We start from the raw sequence: 20,121 nt of genomic DNA, 5'->3' as shown, positions 1-20,121 counted from the left end.
TAGCTGTCTAAAGACCATCCCTTTGAGTTCAAACTAGTAACATGTTGAGTAAGTACAGTGCTCATTGAAGCAACACACACACACACACACACACACACACACACACACACACACACAGTATAGTATATAATAGTATAGTATAGTATAGCACAGAATAGTATAATATAGTACAGCATAGTATAGTCTAGTGCAGTATAGTATAATATAGTACAGTATAGTATAGAGTAGTACAGCATAGTATATTATAGTATAGTGCAGTATAGTATAATATAGTATTGTTTTAGTAAAGTCTTAAAATCACACACTAAAACTGTTCAAAAAGCCTGATTCATGTTTTAGACATTTCCTTGACGGGAATTGAACCTCTGAAACTCTGAGACTAGTGTTCTTTCTATCAAACTTATTCACACAGGAACATAACAATTGAAGACCATAGTGCCATATTAGAACCAAGGCTGACATCTGCTCAGTCAAACTGATGTAGTACTGCTTCCGATTCCTGTTATTTCTTACCATTTCCGTTATTTATTACAACATCCTCTCTGGAATGAAAATATAGATTAATTCTCTTTCCTCCAATTGTTCAAGTCTTACAAATATCATAAAAAATTAATTCATAACATCGGGCACTTCAGCTTTGTGAAAATTGATAACGTGCTTCTGCATATCTATGCAGTAACAACGTTGTCCTGCAGACATAAATCTCAGATGCAAGCAAGTCTTTGTTTCTCCCAGAAAATGTGCTCTCCTTCTTTCTGTGGTGAAAAGTGTCGCTGTCTTGAGGAGTTATGTCTAAATGAAAGTGTGTGACATGTTTATTTTTCAGTAGCTGGTGAAGTGAGGGAAGACGAGTGGTTCAGTAGACAGAGTGGTGCATAGTACACACACAGAGACACAGACACACACACTCTATGCTGTTTAACTTTTTTTTTTGTTATGGACAATGTTTTGAAAAGGTTTATGATGCAGAGACTCCAGCAGAGAGAGGTAGACATACAAATGTCTGGCTCTACTTCTTACAGGCAAATCGTCCCTGCATGTGTTAGATCACAATCATCAGAAGGCCCACAAAATAAGTAATAACTATGAGAGTAACTCTATACCGTTTTATCCAGTTAAACATTTGTGAACTAATATGCCGCAGTAGCTTCTGTAGTCATTCCATGTAACCCTGCATACAGACAGGCACAAAGACAGACAGACAGTAACGGTGAAAAATAGATTGGCAAGCAAAGACAAAGGCTTCTATAAGTGTTAGAGAGTAAATATGATTACACATCCAAAATATCAAGAAGCAAAGTTCCCTTCTTCTCATCTGAACCTTATGTTATATCTTTAAATGGGGTAAAGACTTTTGCATACCTTCAGCATCACATAGCTGCATTCAATCTAATTCACACAAAGATGCCATGTTAGTCCATGGTAAGGTATAGAAAGGATTGAAGGCTGCGGTGTAAGTAGGTTAGACCCCAGGGGCCCTAAAGACACTGTCTGGTTTCAAACTGCAAAAGAATTATGACAGGGTTGCAACATCTGCTGCCTGAAAGACAAGACAGTGATGGATGGCCAGGTGTGTTTTGTGTGTGTCGCAGTGCTGCATACACACATACAGCCCAGGAAACAGAACATGCATATATGTGCACATTCACACACGCCCACGAGCAGACTGACTGAGGCACCAGTTAAATAAGCAATGCACACATTTGTGACAGATGGTAATTTCAATTTACTATGAAGCACCAATGAGCAACGTTTGCCAAACTCACAAACATACGGATGGCTGTGTGCAACACACACACACCGCACACACTGACAAAAACACACTAACTTGTTTGTGATGGCTCACTGTTTAATACCTGTCAACAACTTCCATATGAATGCATTTCCAGTTGAATAAATAATCCCATCAGAGGAGATAAAGATTAATGATGTATTTATCATCCGATGACAAGAGCTCTACGCCACACATAAAAGATCAGTATCTAGATGTCAATGGCAAATTCTATTTGATGAGATTACTGAACAGTGGGAAGCATAATACCACTTCAGTGTCAGGAAAATTAATGCTGCATTCATAAAACATGAAATGAACCACATACTTTGTAGACATGAACTTTTCCAAGATGAACAGATACCTCCTATAGTCATGAATCTGTACATATTAATATGAAAAGACAGAAAAAGCTGTTCTCTTCAACACACTTGTCAACTTATGTGTGAGCCTGAATCATAATGTGTGTCAACACATGAGTGAGGAAAAGCACAACTTTGCCTATAATTATACTGTAGTTACCTTATATATGGTCATTACCGGCATCACTTATCATGTATACAGTATATAGCAAGTGCAAAAGATCCCGGCATGTTGTGGCAGGAGTACCAGAGCACAGGAAAAGGCAAGTGCTGACAGTGAAACCTAATCTCAAGTATTGCTTGGGTGTAACACATCACAGTCTGTGTAGTTTGTGGGGAGATAGCGACTAATGTGTGGTTTTGCGGTTGACTGTCAACTTCATTTCATTTTCTTCCAATGTAAAAATTTTATTCTTAAAAAAAGCTGTTACTTTGAATATTTACAACTTTCTTAGATGTCAGATACCCTAAAACCTAAAAAGCTATTGCTCCATGTTTGCATCACCTCCCTCTGTGACTGCTGCTTTTGGGCTGGGTCTTGGAGAAGGAGCCGGGCTGGGGGCTGCAGGCGTCTTGCGTCCAGTGGGGATCGGTGGCAGGATGGGCTTGATGTTGGATCCAGGACGTCTATCAGAAGAGGGGGACACAACTGCAGCTAGTCTATCTGTGTCTGGATGAGGGTCATCGTGGTTTTGGTCTGAAATAGAAATGTTTTCTTTATTATAGGATATGGAAACACAGCAAAAAATCTTTAGAACCTCATACAGTCAGCTTTATTATTACTAAAGTACTCATGAAAAATTGACAAAAAATTAAAATTTTTAGTTCTAAGTTTTTAAAATAGTAGGTGTACAAACTGTCTTTTTCCCTGTCCTCTAGCAGCTCGAAAATCTTTCTTCTCTTTGATTTTATATATTTTTTTTTATTTATATATATTTTATATATACACACTGTATATATCAACACAGAAATGCCACAAATGACAAAAAGCAAACAAACAAGCAATAATAACCTTTTAGTGTTTCCAAGGTGTGTCCCAGGAGAGAGATATCTAGCGGTTCCACTAAGCTAGACAAGGCCCCAGCTGAACTGGGAACAGACAGTGCTGAACTGGCACAAGACTCATCTGAGCTGCTTGTCAAAATAGGAAAAAGAAGGGATAGAGGGAAAGATAAACCACAGATACAAAGGGGGGGGGGGGGGCAGAAAAGGGAGGAAGGCTTCCATGCAGGTTGTTCAGGGGAATGGTGACAAAAGTGAGAAAAACACAAAAACTAGAGATGTGGTTTTGGAAATGTTACCATCATACTGCAAAATGCAAACGTCACAATTTCAGTTTTATGATAATAATTGGGGGATGATTATTGGTACGCAATAAACAAACAGATACAAGTTTTTGTCATTTATTTTCCGCAACTAGACTGTTCTATAATGCTTGACCATAAAAACGCAAGAACACATGCACACCAACACACAGACTACACAAAAATCCCATCATACAACAGGATCTTCTGTAACAATATGTGAGATAGAAACACACAAGTAAAGGCACATCCCTGTTAAGAGCATTACAAGTAGACAGGTGTCTGGAATCCTCTACAGAAATACTGAAGGTCTGAGTAATGCTAACTGTAAACACTGGGGGCATGTATCACTCAAGACTGCATTGACAGAACTTGAAGATTTTTAACAAGTTGCGTGAAACTTGCCTTCTCAGAACATGATCCCACAGGCAACAAATTAATTTGACTGAACACTCACAGTATTTCTGCGTGTATCTTTAATGTCTTCTTTGAGAAGAAGAAATGAAGTATAATGTTGCTAATTTGTGCAGGCGAAAGAAAGCTGTGTGCTGCTGCATGCACCATACACCCACATAACCACAAATATTATGTCAATGTATGACTAATTAAATCCATATTTGTGCAGCAAGCCTGTTTATTTAGTGTAAATGTACTAAGCAAAAGCCGGAAAATATGAATTCATGAGGGGGTGTCTTTGTGTGTAAGCAAATGCATGTCTTGTGCATGTGTGTGGGATGTATACTCAAATGTGTCCCCACATGGTTTGTACCAGTAAAATGAACACAAAGTGAACATATGTTGCAAAAACAGACCTAGAGAGAAAAGAATACTACCACAAAGCAGCTTCCTGCTCCTACATTTTCAGCTTGAGATTGTGTTTTATGAAACCACAAGGCTTCTTCTAAATTCTCTCCCCTCATCATAAATCAAAAAAAAGCTATTATTATGGATTTAGAAACCATGTACAGAGTGAAATCTTACACAGCTTTGAAGTACGTCTATGCATCTGTTATTCTCATACAGTAACATCTGGCCTTAAATGGGAATTTTAACTGCATGGGTATGAATATATGAGCACCTGTAAGTATGTGTGTGTGTGTGTGTGTGTGTGTGTATGTGTCCTTACCTGCTATCCTCACTAAAATGAGTACCAGCATCATGATGCTGCAGTGATGATGGTGCTGTTTGAGGAGAGCTGTGATAAACAAAAAATAAGACTAAATTCAATAATTCTTCTTCACCAGTATAAATCACAGAGAAAAGCAATTTCACAGACATTAACACACAGTCCACTAGAATAAAATATGCAATCATTCACTCTTGTTTTCATGCATATTTGGTGTAGTTAGAAGAGGTAACAGGTACAGGTATATTTTAGGACAACTGAGTGGAGAGCACGACTAAACGAGCCCATTATATTAACAAACAGTTAGATTCAAATAATTTGGGCACCTGTCATTTCAACCTCAAGGTCAAACACTAACCCACAACAAATCATCAAAAAGCAGTTAGGACAAGAGCTCCAATTAAATCAATTTGGCCCAGTTGAGAGTTCCCACTTCAAATTAAGCACTGGAGTGCCGTTGAGTGCGTGCTACTTATATTGAACCTTTTGAAGAGCTGGCTGTAGACCCCTGGACTCTTCCCCACTATAGCCTCTCTCACCAGCTGCTCACGCCTCCTGATGGAAGCCAGCTCCTGCAGAGAGGAGAGGGGAAGAGAAGGAGGAGGAAGAGGAGAAGTTAAGATGAAGTACAAAGGTGAGATGAAGGAGAGACAAACAGGGATTGCAGATGAGAAAGAGGAGAGGCAAGTTGATGTGGAGGGTGATTAAAAGGGACAAAAAGGGGTGGAAAATGGGAAGCATAAGTAATGCACGGCAGTAGAATGAGGAGGAAAAGGAAAGCCAGCATCCTGTCAGAGGACTGCAGATTATTTTTCCATAAACCTGATATAGTCAAGATGTCTGTTTAGCATTCAGTTACAGGCTTCATTACCAGTAAATTTTTCATCAGGCATGTTGTAACTCACAGCGGTGTTCTTCTGAGGGCTGAGCTCTGCTTGGATCTTGGTAAAATAGTTTCTGTAGGAGGAATCTGAGGGGTCAAGAGCTGTGTCAGAGTGTGACGTGAGTGTCCTTGATCCTGACCTCGACGAGGGTGAAGGTGGCTTCTCCACTGGCTCATGACTTGAGGCTGTGAGAGACAGATATTGTATATCAATATCAACACTGTGTGTATGTATGATGGTTAGAGCATACAGGCACAAAATGCATATATAAACATATAATGTACAACATAGAGCATGAAGATACAACCAAATCTAATTTATAATCACCTTAATAATTATTCAAAGTGGCGCTCCAGTGATTCAGTATTACACTTCCATAAAATTGAGGGACAAATTAAAAATGCTCAAGATCAAATGGAAATTACTGAAGTAATGTCACTTGAGGAAGTTTTCAGACTTTACAAAATTTCTCCAGAGCCACAGAAAACATCATGCAACAGTTTTAATGGGCTGAGTAGTACTGCCTTGGACTAGTAAATTGATTTTGACATGTAAAATTGGTGGCGTGCCCCCTAAAAACAAATGGTAGGGGCACCTAATTGTACTTTGCACCCTGTGCCTTTACAAAATTAGTGTCCAGATGCTTTAAGTCTGTTGATTTTGTTGACTTTGTTTGAACAAACAAACAAATACACACCTGTGGAGATGTTGTCAGGGAATGCTCTGTTGTTGCTTTCTTCTTCCTGGTCCGCTAGCAGCAGGTACTCCTTCACTACCTGCTTCAGTGTCTGGTAGGCTTCTTCCCAGTCATCTAGTCACACATCCAAGTGCGAACACACACACACACACACACACACACACACACACACACACACACACACACACACACACACACACCACACACACACACACACACACACACACACACCACACACACACACACACACACACACACACACACACACACACACACACACACACACACACACACACACACACACACACCAATGGACAAAAGGCTGTGGTCGTGAACAGAGCCAATGCATCTCCCATCAAACAGTAATGACTCAAAGATATGGGAATGATGACCTTAGTGTAATGAGGTGCTAGCAAACAGTGCATAAAAGTGATGAGTGTCCCGCACTCCCTGTATGTTGATCTCATTAAGAAAACAGCTAACATGTCTGAGTGCTTTCATGAGGGAATGATAAACACAGCTATTCTGTAGCTACATGCCCTTAATACATGTGGTAATTGGATTGAAAGTGTAGTGTATGGATTTTAGTGAGGTGTGTTAATTTATCTAAGGCTATACCAATGATGCCTGGACTCCACTAAGCCGGGTTGAGACAGGATATCTTTAGCTTTGCGACACTTCAATGACAAACTGCCTGTGAACAGAGCAATCAGAGCAAGACCTCCCAATTTCTTTCTCCCAAAAATGATATCCAAAGGTTGAACATGTGCAAAGATAAAATATCTCCCCTGGGAATCAATTAAGTGTTTTCTTAGCTTAAAATTGATGTTTGTTGAAAATGAATTGTAAATATTTATAACACTGTACTGCAATTAAACATTAATTGACTAATTAGTAAAATGGATTGAATTAGCCACTGGGGAATATTAAATTACCATTAATGTCTTCTGAAATGTAGATGAGTGAATACACTTAATGCTGTAATAAAAATAATTCAGTGACAAACTGCTTCCTTGCTGTACCAGAGGGAATAACGTTATCAAAGAATCCCGGCCGTTGCCTGTTGGTGTTTGCGTAGAGCTCTATACGTAAAACAGCCATATCAATCTGTGCTGGGGTGTAGAGACCACGGCTTTTTAGGTGGCCTTTGTACTTCTCCACTTGGGTAGGGATGAGCAGGATGAACCGAGGCTCGAAGTAGCTGTTCTTCAGACTGAACACACCCTGTGGGGACAGACGAGCTGTTTGCTTTTCTGTAACAAAGCAGGTTTGATATTCTTTTTATTCCAACTTTAAATTTTAGTTTAATTGTATTATTCACAGTCACTCCTTGGGGGGTTACAGCTAAGTAGATTGTGGGTGGTTTGGTAATTAAAAGCACAAAAGTTGAAATTATTTCCCAGATGATTAGGTTTGCTGAAGATGGGGTTATCTTATGCTACTGGGTGAACCAATCAGTTCACCCAAATTACAATCATACCAACACATTTTCACATTTACTATAAATACAATAATTGTATGAACATGTATGTATGGTACATACTATATACATCCTATGTTGCTGTTAGACTGGCTTTATTGACCACATTCGTTATTAGTCAACTTGCTGAACTCTCATACATGAGTTTTGTATATGCATACCTCCAGCTCCATGTGCACACAGCAGGCCAGTCCTTCTCTGGCCACGTCCTCTATGGCATCTCTGGTCAGACCATAGCTGTGACCCCCATAAGGCATGGTCTGGATAAACTTACCCTGAAAGGGAATTTCCGGTTATGAGGGGAAAGAATGAGAGAGGTGTGTGCACCGCTTTATTGCCCTACATTCATCATGGTACAACGAATAGAAAAGTTATGAGCCACCTTTATCATCTAAAGTGGACATAATACTAGACCCACATACACAACTCCAGGGTGTTCTGTCAAGATTAACAACCTGAAGTCATTGGCCCACCTGTGAACTGAACTTTTTACCTCGTGGTCAGGGCAAAAAGATCCCTCTTTTGTTACCTTTCACACATGACCTCTGACCTTTTGTCTGCCAGCCTTTGGGGCAGTTTTTCTTGAACAGCATAGTTTATAACTCTCAACAAGATTATGAGCAAATCCAACAATTTTTGGTTTTTGGTTTGTGTTAGTTAAAGTGAATTCAGATATATAAATAAAATTGAAACTATTTGTTATGATTCTCAAGAAAAAGTTGTCCTGTGAATTCTATTACAGTGATTTAGTAGCTGTTTGTGCAAATTTAATTTTGGAGTGTTGTTTTTAAAGCGTTGAATTGTTTTCTATTGCTTTACTGAAGCCTATTTTTATACCACTGCTGTGGTTTGCTACATTAAAAACACAGCAACTGGAGAGCACAGACTTTGTAAAATCAACACTGAAACTGGCCTGTCAATTAAATGGCCACATGTGGAGCCAGTAAACAGTGTGCCAACAAGGGACTGGTAATCTAACTTGTCAAGGTTTACCCCAATAGAAATAGTTTCAAATCTGTCCTTTCTGCCTTTTAGAACTGCATACATTATGAAAGTTCACATTGTATCATAATAGTGCAGGAGAAACTCATTAACTGCGACACACTGCATTTTATATTTTGTTACTTTTTTCTCACAATTTATATAAGATACACTATGTGTCCTCTGAAGAGGAATGTAAGCTCCCTCGAACATTTTGTGTGTGTCCCTTAACCTTTCTAAGTAGGTCATTGAAAAGTATCTAAACACACAATTACAAACCTGATTCTTGTGATTCCATATTACCAGACTGCTAGCTATTCAGATATAATTACACAGCAGGCCTACTTTTTGTTTACGGCACAACGAAGACTATAATAAGTACCAAGGACTGCTGATTGGGGTTAATTTTGTATAACAACAGCCCCAAGAAGTGGGTTCAAGAGGTTATGATTGCATAGTTACTGACGAACAAATCTGAGGGAAAAAGGTTTGAAGAAGAGGAGGGCAGCTGACACATGAAAGGTGAGTGCAAGAAGAATAAGAAGGGGAGGACAGGACAGCGATAAACCAAGTAGTTGGCAAGAGAAGAATGGAGGGTGAAGGTGAAGAATGGACAAAGAGGGAGGGACAGACTGTCTAGTTAACCTGATCCACTTCCTCTAATGGAGTAGACAAAAGGCATCAATACCAGCCTAGACCTTGCTGTAAAATTGACTTTGTGACCCCAACCTCTATCCATCATCCCCCGCCACTCTTGCATAACATGCAGTTTGACAAGAGGGACGAGATGAAAAAAAAATGTGTCCAAAATTCATGGAACCATTTTTCTAAAGCCCCAGGTAAAACTAATCATCTCATCTACTCAAATCATTATGGCCCGTGAGTGAAGAAACTTGTTGAAGCAGTTGTTCCATTTAATTATCTTGTGGGCAAGTACTGCTATGTATGAATGACTTATGAGAGTGTCCCTTAAGATTATTTTGAGTGCAGAACTCAAAATAACCTTGTCACCTTGTCAGTAACTTCTAGGGCCTGTGATGAGAAAACAGGAGCTTAATGTCAAGCTAACAAACCATGTGAATCATGTGCTGAAAGTCTTCCTCACTGACAAAATGGTAATCAATTCCATTCTCCTCTCCAAAGTAGGGCCCCCTGGTGGTGTGACAGGTTCTGTGGAAACATACACAAAGTAGAGAAACACTCATATCTTTCATTGTCATATCTAATCATATAATTTATGAGGTCTTAGTATGAGTAAATCCTAGACCTGCAACCACTAAAGAGGACCAGTGAGGGGCAAAACTTCAGAACAAGACCCCTGGACTTCTGGAATGCTCAAGACAGTAAAACAAACCACCAGCTGAAAACCAGGAATATGCCATTACTTTAAGATGGAGGTTTGATTCGTTTAACTCTGTATGTGTGCCCCTGCATTTAAAGGATGGCTGCAGAGTTTTAGAAGTATGTGATACACAAATTACATATGCACATTGGTTGCTTTACTTAACTTGTTATTTAAAGCATCCTGGCATATCTTGAAAAGCACTCCATAATCAAAATGTATTATCATTATTATTATTGAAAGAGTTTTTGGTTTCTTTAATCATTTCATCTCTCCATGCTGGCCATGAGGAGGTCCTGTAATATGAGACTTCAACAGTCTGAGTTTGACAAACTCACTGTGTATCTTCCAAAATAATGTAGTTGTTGTTGTATGAAATTCCTTGTTTGTGTTTCTAGGAAAGAGCTTCCCTGCTGAGTTGTGGTGGAGGGATAAGCCCTGTTATTTACATTGCTGGGATACAGCACCGGCCATTAACATACAAGCGACAACCAGGACCAATATGAAGACCTGTTTTTTGGATACTTCTGAAGCAGCCGAAACACCATTATAGCTGTGGCTAAACTTAACTATGCGATTTGGTAAAGAACTTCTCTCAACTCCTTATTGTTCAACTGTGCAACAAAGAAATCACTTCAGGGTCAATATGGAAAGGAGTAATGATTACAGCAAACAATAACTCTCTCAATGTACATACGACATGTGAGTAATATATTGATGTGGAGTTGAAAAAATCCAGAGCAATCTTTAAGGTATTCAGGATTAGTTGATTCCTTTATTTCATTAGGTAATATGTATATTATATATTTGCTTATATTAACATTTAAAGTGTTGCTAGTACTTTAAATCCCACTGAGAATCAACACCCCAATTTGCAGATCTTTGCAGTTTTCAGCTCATTGTTTTACTTCACCAGACCTGACAGTACAGTCAATATAGTGGGCAGCTGTTTGACTTGCATGGCAGTGAGTAAACAATACAAAAAAGCAAACTGTATTACTTGTCATACCACTAATATCAATGTTAACATAACTTGTTTTAAAACCTCAAACAAACATAAAATAGCCAAGTAATTTCAAAGCCTAACATATGAGTTTATTCTACTGGATTTATTAATTTATAATTTAGTACCAGTGCATGTGGTAAAAGTATAATGTGCTATTAATTAACACTGTCTCTGAGGACTGGACATGTGAGTGATCATGTGTGTGCAAATACTCTGGGACTGACCCATATGCAAAGTATTCACTTAGCTCCTGACATAGTCTGTGGGCCAGCTCTCTCTTCCCACAGCCTTGAGGACCTGTCAGCACCAGCATAGGATAGGGAGAGTCTGCACTGGGCAAAGTACTGCTTGGAGAGACACACACACACACACACACACACACACACACACACACACACACACACACACACACACACACACACAGACACACACACACACAGACACACATGCACACAAACACAGATTCAAACTCAGTTACCTCCCTTACCAAGGATGAACAAGACTTACAGTACGTATGATAAACCATGAAGCCAGAGCACAAACTTCTCCGTTCTTGAAAGCTACTACTACAGTCAATATAAACAGGAACCTTGTGGGCAATATGGATGTGCTCTTTCTCGAAGCATAGAGGAGAATGTTAAATTGACTCTAGCTGCAGCATTTTATTTGCTGATGATGGATGTTTTCAAAAAAGTGCTGATGCATGAGCTAATTTTTTTTCTTTTAGAGAGAAGATAATATGAGCAATACAGGAACACTGCAGATAAAATCCTGCTGAATCCTGTTTGAAAACAACTTTGTGGTAGTTGTTTTTACAAGATATGTATGATTATGACTTATCATCCCATCTGGATCATATTTAAACCTTCACATTAAGAATGCACTTCTGAAATACTGCTTAGGCTTAGGCTCAAATTTTCCTATCTCCTTATGATTATGTTGTTTTATTATTTGTAGTATTATTTGTACCAACCTGTCATAGAGTATCTGAGGCTGCATCAGCTGATACACCAGGTGGGTCATGTGATTTCTGGCTGCCACCACATCCATAGGAGGATCATATTTGTTCACTGATGACACCTGGGATTTAAGGTTAGTAACCGTTATTTTAAGCTAGTCCACAAACAAGGAATATACATATACAATATACACCGCATTAAACCAGCTGCAATATTTCTAGTTTTAGAATGATTATGATGTTTATTCATACCTTCTCTTCAGGAGTGACTTTCTCTTGGTCCAGCACAGTAAGATGTTGAAGGAGGAAAACAACTGACAGTCTGTAGTCCTGTTGCTCCTACCAATCACATTCATATGGTACATATTACACAAAAACATATGGTGGAGCCATAATGAAAGCACATACATTTTCTGTGATGTATCATCAAACTGAATACACTCAAGAAAGGCACCTGGGTAAAATACCACCAACTTTAAGAGGCAATATACAGATGGAAGTCATCATAGAAGTTCAAATGCATACAGGCAGGTACACAATGCGTGACGGTAGATGCAGAAAAGTTGATCTCTGCCGTGCATGGTACTGCTCTCATGGTAGTAGTCTGTGTTCAGTACAGGTTTGGGTTACCTGCAAAGGGTTTCCCAGCAGATTGAGGTCCCTCAATAGGAGAAGATTATGAATGTGCTTGCACTCCTGAATTTCAGTAATCTGAAAAAAACAACATAAAATCATGCAGTGTAGTAGTTCATTTGTAGTTATTAAAATCATAAACTTGTTGAGGCTGAAGATTCATTCTCTAACTTGTCAACAACTATTTTTTCAAAGTTGAATTTTGTTGTTGTATAAGTGATTGCTGATATTGTTCCTCATGTGTGTCATTTACTGCTTGTATATTTGATGGTGCAGTTTAACTCATTCACCTAGACCAGAACTTCCAAACTAGCTAGTCTACAGGTATACATGGCAGGGTGACAAAAAATAGTGACAGGTTTTTTATGCTAAAACAGCTATGCATCCTATTGAGATATCTTCAAACAACACTAAATGCATACCTACTCACACATTGTGACAATATGTGCTTCAACATTTATATGAACTTCAAGTTGTAAAACTGAAAATTCCCTGTATCATAGTGCTCCTTTTTGTTAATTCATAGGGCAGGCTATTCCTATTTTGAGTAAATTTATGGTGCAAATATTCATTTGTTTTTGAACATTAATCTCATTAATTTATAGTTTAATCCCATGTGAGATTCAGCCTTAACTACTGCATTTCTGCCATTAACAAGTTTTTTCTCAAGTTTCTTTCAGATTAGTACCAGGTTTTTCTTGAGGTTGATGGAGCCCAGTTGGTGGAGGTTCTGGAGACCAGAAAGAATGGTGATGCGGTTCAGAGACAAGTCAAGAACCTGCAGACTCCTCAGATTCTCCAACCCTTCTATCCTCTCCAGCTGGTTCCCCCTCTAGACAGACAGAAAACAGGACAATTAGTGAGGCAAGTACATGATATTCATGCATACATAAGTGGCTTCCCACTACCACTTCTACTTTATATCCTCTCAATGATTCCCACTAATAAATATTTAGGACATGCCATGGTTGCTTTGCATGGTGCCTGAACTTTCTTTCCCCTCAGTACTGAGTTGAGTGGCAGGCCTGCCTCTCTCTGCTAAATCCTGATAGGTGAGGACTGACAGCCAAACAGCTGGCGAGGTGCTAGCGCAGCACGCTAACCAACTAAAGAACCAGACGTGGGAACTCCTCCCTTGTCAGGGTCCCCAGGCTGCCTCTCACTAAAGTTGTTATCTATCTGGCCACACCTCGCCCTGCTCTTGCCAAGTATGTTGCCTGGCAGAGGGCTGCTGTCAGTGGGGGTGGGTGACTGCGCTGGTCCCTTGAAGCTCTGGGTCGGTGCTGTGATGGGCTGGGAAACAGGTTGGCTGACAGGGCCGTGCTGTTTAGGGAGGCAGCATGTGAGAAAAGAGGTCAGGGATGGGATTAGATGGATGCTGGATGGACAAGGTATGTATGAGTGTGTGTGTGTCCTGAACTTGGTCCAGGCTCACTCAAACACCAGCAGCTGGTCCCAAAGCAAAGCTACAGACAGGGGCAAACACAGCCAGACCGATGGCTGCTGACAATGAGGAAACACTGATAAAGGACAGAACACGCATGTGCGCACACATGCACACACACACAAGCAAAGAGAGAGAGTGAGAGAGAGAGAGAGAAAGAGAGAGAGAGAGAAAAGACCTGCTGTTGGACCATATGTTGATTCTCGAACGGGGGGCCAGGGTTTTACTGAACGTGAAAATTCAGCCAAAAACAGAGACATAAAGAAAAGACAGAGGGGACAGAAAGGAGAGATGAACAGAACCAGGTGAAATTGAGTATACATGAGGTATAATACACACAACAAGGAAGTACAACTCCAAATTAGCGCGAACAGTGTTTGTGTATACAGTACACGAAGGGAAACAACCTCCTGTAAAACAATGCCATCCAAAGAAAAATTAAATTTCTGTTAAAATTGCATATATGTACTGTAAGTCTGTGCTTGTACATACTGTTCATATGAATGTTAATGTGTGAACATGCACCTGTTCATCATATTTCTGACTGTAACAGAGGAGAACCTACAAGGCAGAGATGTGTGAGCAGCAGACTGTCCAAACCACTGATCCTTGAGATCTTGTTGTTTGCCAGGCTGAGATGAGTGAGCTTGCAGCATTGCTCAAGACCAATGATCTCCCTGAAGCTGTTGTCTGAGACATGGCAATGTTAAGCGTAATATACAAGACAAAATGCATGTGAATAGAATGCGTTTGTTGACAGATATTATCATATATAGGCAAAGAAGAAGCTGAATGTAAATGTTGCTCAGTAAGGATACAGTCCAGATCCAGTTTACTAAGAGATGAATAGGCTGATAAATCCTTCATTTTTGTTATACGGTTATGGGAGAAATTGACCTCCTGAAAAAAAAGCAGCACACTATTAACAAAAGTCTTAAGTACATCTCACTAAAGAAATCCTTTGGCTAAATCTATAGAGTATGTGAAAGAAATTTCAATTCAGTAAAGTTCACTGTCATTCAAGGGCAGTTAATGCCTTGTAAGCATATTCAAAGTGACTACAGATGGGCTATGGAAATCCAGGCCTATCTTGAGGGAATAGCACGAGAGAGTGAAGCCCAAGCCACCAATCAAATGTTGTCTTATCCTGTCAGCTCAAGGTCCCGCTTTACCTTTAGGTTCTTGGGTGGCTGGAATCCAAAGAAGTTAGAAATTTCATTGTGAGAAGCATCCAGGATGACGAGGTAGGGCATGTTGCTCACACAGGATAAATCTAGCAAATGGGAAAAGTTAAAGTAAACAACCACAGCGTAAATGCAGCAAGAGAAAGCAAAAAATTTTAAAATGCAAATAAATCAGGTCTTATTATATCCTTTTGCAAAATAGTCCAACTCATATAAAAGTCTGTAGGAGTAAAGGAGAGTAAAGAGACGCTGGTAATAACTAAAAGTCACCTTTAATTTTGTTGTGTGGCACTTCCAGCTTTTGAAGATGGACATAATTGCACAAAACAGAGATGTCACAGAGATTGTGACTCTAGATAATAAAATAAAACATTGGTTAAACCAAATTTGTCTCAAAATGAAACTGCAAAGAGACACAATGTGAATGTCAGGAATTGCTTTGTGTTGGTAAATCAGATAATAAACACACTTGCAAGCCATATAATGACATTTACAAATGCTGTCTGTGTAGGCATGTGTCTTACAGGCAGAGACAGGTGGTGGTACAAGTGCTGCAGCCCAGTGCCAAAACGTCCAAGTTGGGTTACACAGGTGGAAACCAGCTCAGCAGTTAAAACACCATTCTTCTGTAGGCATACAAATGAAATGTACTATTTTATTAGAATCGTAATCGAAGTTTTGCATAGCATATAGCATGAGGCTACTATAAGTATCATCTAGAGCTCATAGCGTCCCCTAAAAGCACACATGCACATATTCATGCAGGACGCACAAGCACGCATAGAGAGATTATGCTTAAGGAGGCACACTTAAATTGATGGTAATGCGTCTATTACAAATTGCAAATAATCAACCATTTGACCTTGCTGTGTTGTTTTACTTCCCCAGACCTCTTGAACAAGGTTACCTGCTTTACCTGTTGCATAACGGAACAAATACGGAGGTTTATTCAAACTGCTTCACTGATATGCAGTCACTATGCCTTTTCGAACTTATTCAACTTTGGTACAATGACACATTAGCTTGCATTTTTTTTAAGTTGAAAACAATGAATGAAAGACACTGAAACAAAAAAGTTTAAGAATGACGTAATACAACACGAGCTTACACTGTTTTACCAGCTAAAATATCGTACTCCTTACCTCCATTTCTCTGCTTTCTTCTAGCTCACTGCAGCTGAAAGCCTCTGCTAAGGGAGCGTCAGCTAGGGACCCTTGGGGGCAGCAGCTAGGCGACGCTGAGGAAAACTGTTGACTCGTTGTTTCCTTCATTATTTCAAGAAGACAATTCGGCGACGGGGGACTAAAGACTGACTGATAAGCAGTAAATGTCAGGGATTTGTGATAAAAAAAAGTCTAAATATCCGTGTTCAAGCTTGCTAACAAGTTAGCTTTCATATGAAGCGTCCACCGCTGTCGCTTAGCAACATGTGCGAGGTAAATGGAATTGTGGGTGGTGTATTTTTTACTGTGAGCATCTCGATATCTTAGTTTAAACTCCACCGGTATTTAAAGAGAAAGGGAAAACTTAAAACTCAGGAACGTGAGAAATATACAAATCCAAATCCTGGCATGGAGGTGGGTGTTAAAAGAGTTAATTCAGAAGGTCAGGAGGGAAAAACACCTCCACGATTCGTCGTACACCTTTGCTATGTGTTTGAATGGCAGTACACAGAGCAGCAGGTTAATTGTCATTGAAACACCTGTGTAGATTTAGCTAAACCATAGGACACGTGGGTAACACATTAACAGCTCACATTAACCTTTTTAAAGCTTTACTTTGCATCCTCTAAAGAAAGAAAACGCATAAAACCTGGGTGACACAATTGGGGCACCTTTATTAAAGTTTACTAAAACCAAGCTGCGATTTTAACATCTTTCTATGCTTTCAATGATTTATCATAATCTTGTTTCCTATTTAATACCCAACATGACCACATACATGTGGGGGGTATTTTAACAGACACAGTCCAAGAGCAGATGGAAAATGAGAAGTTTGCATTTCAGTTAAAAAATTTAATTTTGAGAATGTAAGTGAATTTCAGTGGTGGGATGACCCTTTTGTTTGTATTTGAATTGTGCTTTACAGCTCCATGTCATTAGACTAAATAGATTTCGTAACCCAGAGATAGTTTGCAAATATCACTCTGTGCTAGAAAGACTGCATGCATGGACTTATGCCCACAACCACACAAGCCTTCAGATGGTATGTTGTCTGTATTTATTTTCCTAATTCCAGTGCGCCGCACTTAAACTTGTCATGTTTCAAACCATGTCATACTACACATCACACCTGTCAGGGCAAAGTACATCCTCAAGTGTTGGTTTTGGATTGGTCTCACTCATATGATACATGGTGGTAACATCTCTACAACATCTACTGCAGCAAGACAGTGATGGACTGTACTGTAATGTGTGGAAGAGGGTTACTGTGTGTATGAAGTGCTGTCAGATGTACTTCCCCCAGTGGAAAATGTGACTTTTTTGCAACCACACGAGGACAAAAAACAGTGTACAAAATACACAAGACAAGATTGGGATTGGATAGTTTATTTTTTCAGTATATTAGTGTATGCACTGGCAGATCATGTGTGCTTAATTTAGAGTAGACAAACATTTCAGAGCATTTATGAGATGACATTTAACAACCAGGGGAACAAGAAAGATGTTTAAACTTGTTCAAGACTAACACAGTTTGATGTATAGAATTTCATACAGTCTTACCTGAAACATAACATTAGTCTCATAGAACAGATGTGCAAAATAAAGGTCCATAGGAAAGAAAAAGAAACATGAAATTGAACCTTTATTACATTTTACTTATTTAACTCATGAATAAAAAGCATGAATAGCAGGAGTGGTTCTCACTCACTCTACATATATGGAGTATGGCCAGTACATAAGCCTTCTGGACTTTTGTGGTATGTGTGTGATAATTGTATAGTAGTATCTGTGTGTGACATGATACACTCAGTTAACATTGTATTAAAGTTCCCCATGTATAACATTTCAAAAGTAGCTCTGCAGTGAATGGCTAAATGAGCAGATTTTAGATTTCACAGTGGTCTAGTGGTAGACAAACCCCTTAGCAGCTCCACTGTTGTTTTCCCATCAATCCCAGCCTATGTGTCATTATGATGGATTGCTCTGTGGGCTTCAGGGCCCACTGTATTGACAAGGCTCCCATTCCCCTCTCCTCCTCTCGTTAAGTACTTCTCTCCCAAATTAATGAACTAAAAACAGGGAGGGTTGCAGGGAGGGGAATGATTTGTGATGGTCTCTGGAGTTCATGTGTTTAGTTCATTTTAAATGACTGAAGCATATGTAGTGGGGATGACAAAATAAAGATTCAAAATTGCATTGTTTAAATTTATAGAGCTAGGAAGACTGATGAAATGTATTCCCACACACATGCCTTAATTTAAAAAGTGCAAGTCATTCCATTGTGGTTTGCTGGACTAGAAATATTGCATTTGAAATAAACCTTGTCCCCATTTTATGAACGGATGAATATGCAGTCAGCCAAAATATCTTCATTACTAGGTTTGTCTCTTCTGTCCAATTTGTAAGAAATGTTAAATGACTAACAACTTTCCATACTAGCCGCAAAAGTTTACAAACCATGAGAAAAAAGACAGATAAACAGATTTTTAACAGCCATAGATATGATACAATTCTCAGCGAGGGAATTCTTCGGGGACCAACCCAAATTGGCAGCAGGCGGAAGATGTGGCCTCATTCAGACAGTCTAATCTGGCATCTGTTATTGCAGACAGAATCAGTGGGCCCATGGGGCTGCCAGGAGAGGAGAGATAGAGGTGTAATTGAGAGCAGCAGTTTAGATCTAATAGGAAAATGAGATGAGATTGGGCCTAAGTTCGGGTGAGTGTCCAAGACAATCGCCTTTTATCCGGAGCTGGAGTCATGGTTAGTGGGGGACTGTTAAAGTCGCGCGTACTACATTTGGGTCTTTTAAAAAGTGGAAATTGACTATATAGGTTACCTTATGGCACAGACACAGAGGGAGCTAGTTTGTGTTTGTGTTAGTTGTCACCTCACTTCCCAATTAGAGTGAGTCACTGCTACATAGACCCACTGTATGATTCATCAGGCAAGATGACACAACAGATTTCACACAAATTATGATGTAAAGGTGTATGTCTAAAGAAAACATGTATTTCAGTGTTTTCTAACCAAATTCTCAAATATCCTCTGTCCTGTGAGTTTTTCCCCATCATTCCTTACTCCTGTATACATGACCAAATTAAAGTCCAGATGTCTGTGCTAGACAGATTTGAAGGATTTGAAGAAGAAAACATTGAACACAGGTTATTTGAAGGGTTAATGCACTGTTATTGTCTCTCATTGGCCATCTTTCTCTGAATTCCGGGCAACTGAACCCCTCCCTCTGAACCCTGTCCTGACCTGTTACACTGTGGTGATCTTCTTGTCCTTGGTGGCCTGTTTGATGGCGGCCTGTTCACAGATGATCTCCTTCAGCCGCTGCAGCCGAGTGTTTTGAGTGCTCAGGTCCCCTACGCCTGTCTGGCTGCGATGCAGTAAGGACAGGGCGTTGATGTACTCCAGCTCCGTGTAGCGAACACCCTGGTCCACCACCAGGTTCAGCAGCTCATCTGCAGTGTTGTACAGCATCTCATAGTACTGCCTGAAAGGAGGGATAGGAAGAATGAAGAGAGAGAGAGAAAATGACAAGAGGTTATGCATAAAGTAAATCAGCGGAGAAAGAGAGAAAAGGATAGACAACAGAGGGGGAAGCAGGGGAAAGAAAGAAAAAAGTACACTTTATATTCCTCTGTTTTGCATTATTCCAGTGCACAATCAAAACAAGCCACAACAACAAAGGGAAACACAAAAGTCAAACTAACTGCTGTTGCTGTCAAGCTTAATTTTCTCAAAAAGGACTTCAAGGACCTCACCCCGCCACCGCCG

The 20,121-nt window shown here is 39.7% G+C and overlaps 2 protein-coding genes across 6 annotated transcripts in view; both read right to left on the bottom strand.

The window, feature by feature from the left end:
• Positions 1-1,828: 1,828 nt before the first annotated feature.
• Positions 1,829-16,769, bottom strand: lrguk (leucine-rich repeats and guanylate kinase domain containing). 4 transcript variants are annotated; one of them, XM_056367098.1, is made up of 21 exons: positions 16,315-16,769; positions 16,035-16,088; positions 15,697-15,798; positions 15,443-15,524; positions 15,161-15,261; positions 14,807-14,888; positions 14,554-14,678; positions 13,233-13,376; positions 12,542-12,622; positions 12,164-12,250; positions 11,927-12,033; positions 11,178-11,300; positions 9,679-9,775; positions 7,786-7,899; positions 7,167-7,368; positions 6,145-6,258; positions 5,469-5,632; positions 5,047-5,135; positions 4,564-4,632; positions 3,146-3,264; positions 1,829-2,830 (listed from the first exon to the last, which is right to left on the bottom strand). In XM_056367098.1, the coding sequence occupies exons 1-21, from the start codon at positions 16,441-16,443 to the stop codon at positions 2,616-2,618; spliced, it is 2,400 nt and encodes a 799-aa protein (XP_056223073.1). In that variant the 5' UTR covers positions 16,444-16,769; the 3' UTR covers positions 1,829-2,615. The 4 variants fall into 4 exon arrangements, with proteins under 4 accessions (XP_056223073.1, XP_056223074.1, XP_056223075.1 ...); XM_056367099.1 differs by having other exon boundaries at positions 11,178-11,297; XM_056367100.1 differs by lacking the exon at positions 16,035-16,088.
• Positions 16,770-17,705: 936 nt separating this feature from the next.
• exoc4 (exocyst complex component 4) overlaps positions 17,706-20,121 on the bottom strand; it is a 110,210-nt gene continuing 107,794 nt past the window's right edge. The window contains exons 20-21 of one of the 2 annotated variants that reach the window (XM_056367681.1): positions 19,597-19,837; positions 17,706-18,966 (exon numbers count right to left, since the gene is read on the bottom strand). In XM_056367681.1, coding sequence (XP_056223656.1) covers positions 19,600-19,837 — 238 coding nt within the window. In that variant the 3' untranslated portion in view covers positions 17,706-18,966; positions 19,597-19,599. Of the gene's footprint in view, positions 19,838-20,121 lie in introns of both variants that reach the window. The other variant, XM_056367680.1, reaches the window with a different exon arrangement.

The sequence above is a fragment of the Seriola aureovittata genome, chromosome 22 (genome assembly GCF_021018895.1).
Source record: "Seriola aureovittata isolate HTS-2021-v1 ecotype China chromosome 22, ASM2101889v1, whole genome shotgun sequence".
Lineage (NCBI taxonomy): Eukaryota > Metazoa > Chordata > Actinopteri > Carangiformes > Carangidae > Seriola > Seriola aureovittata.
This window is presented reverse-complemented; position numbering and strand designations above follow the sequence as displayed.

Bases quoted from the DNA above. Each gene is read 5' to 3' on its own strand.
- lrguk (XM_056367098.1), bottom strand. From the start codon at position 16,443: ATGAAGGAAACAACGAGTCAACAGTTTTCCTCAGCGTCGCCTAGCTGC. The intron at 15,799-16,034 runs GTCAAATGGTTG...GTATGCCTACAG, and splicing joins AAGTAAAACAACACAGCAAG to AAGAATGGTGTTTTAACTGC. The intron at 15,262-15,442 runs GTGACTTTTAGT...CCCATTTGCTAG, and splicing joins GCCACACAACAAAATTAAAG to ATTTATCCTGTGTGAGCAAC.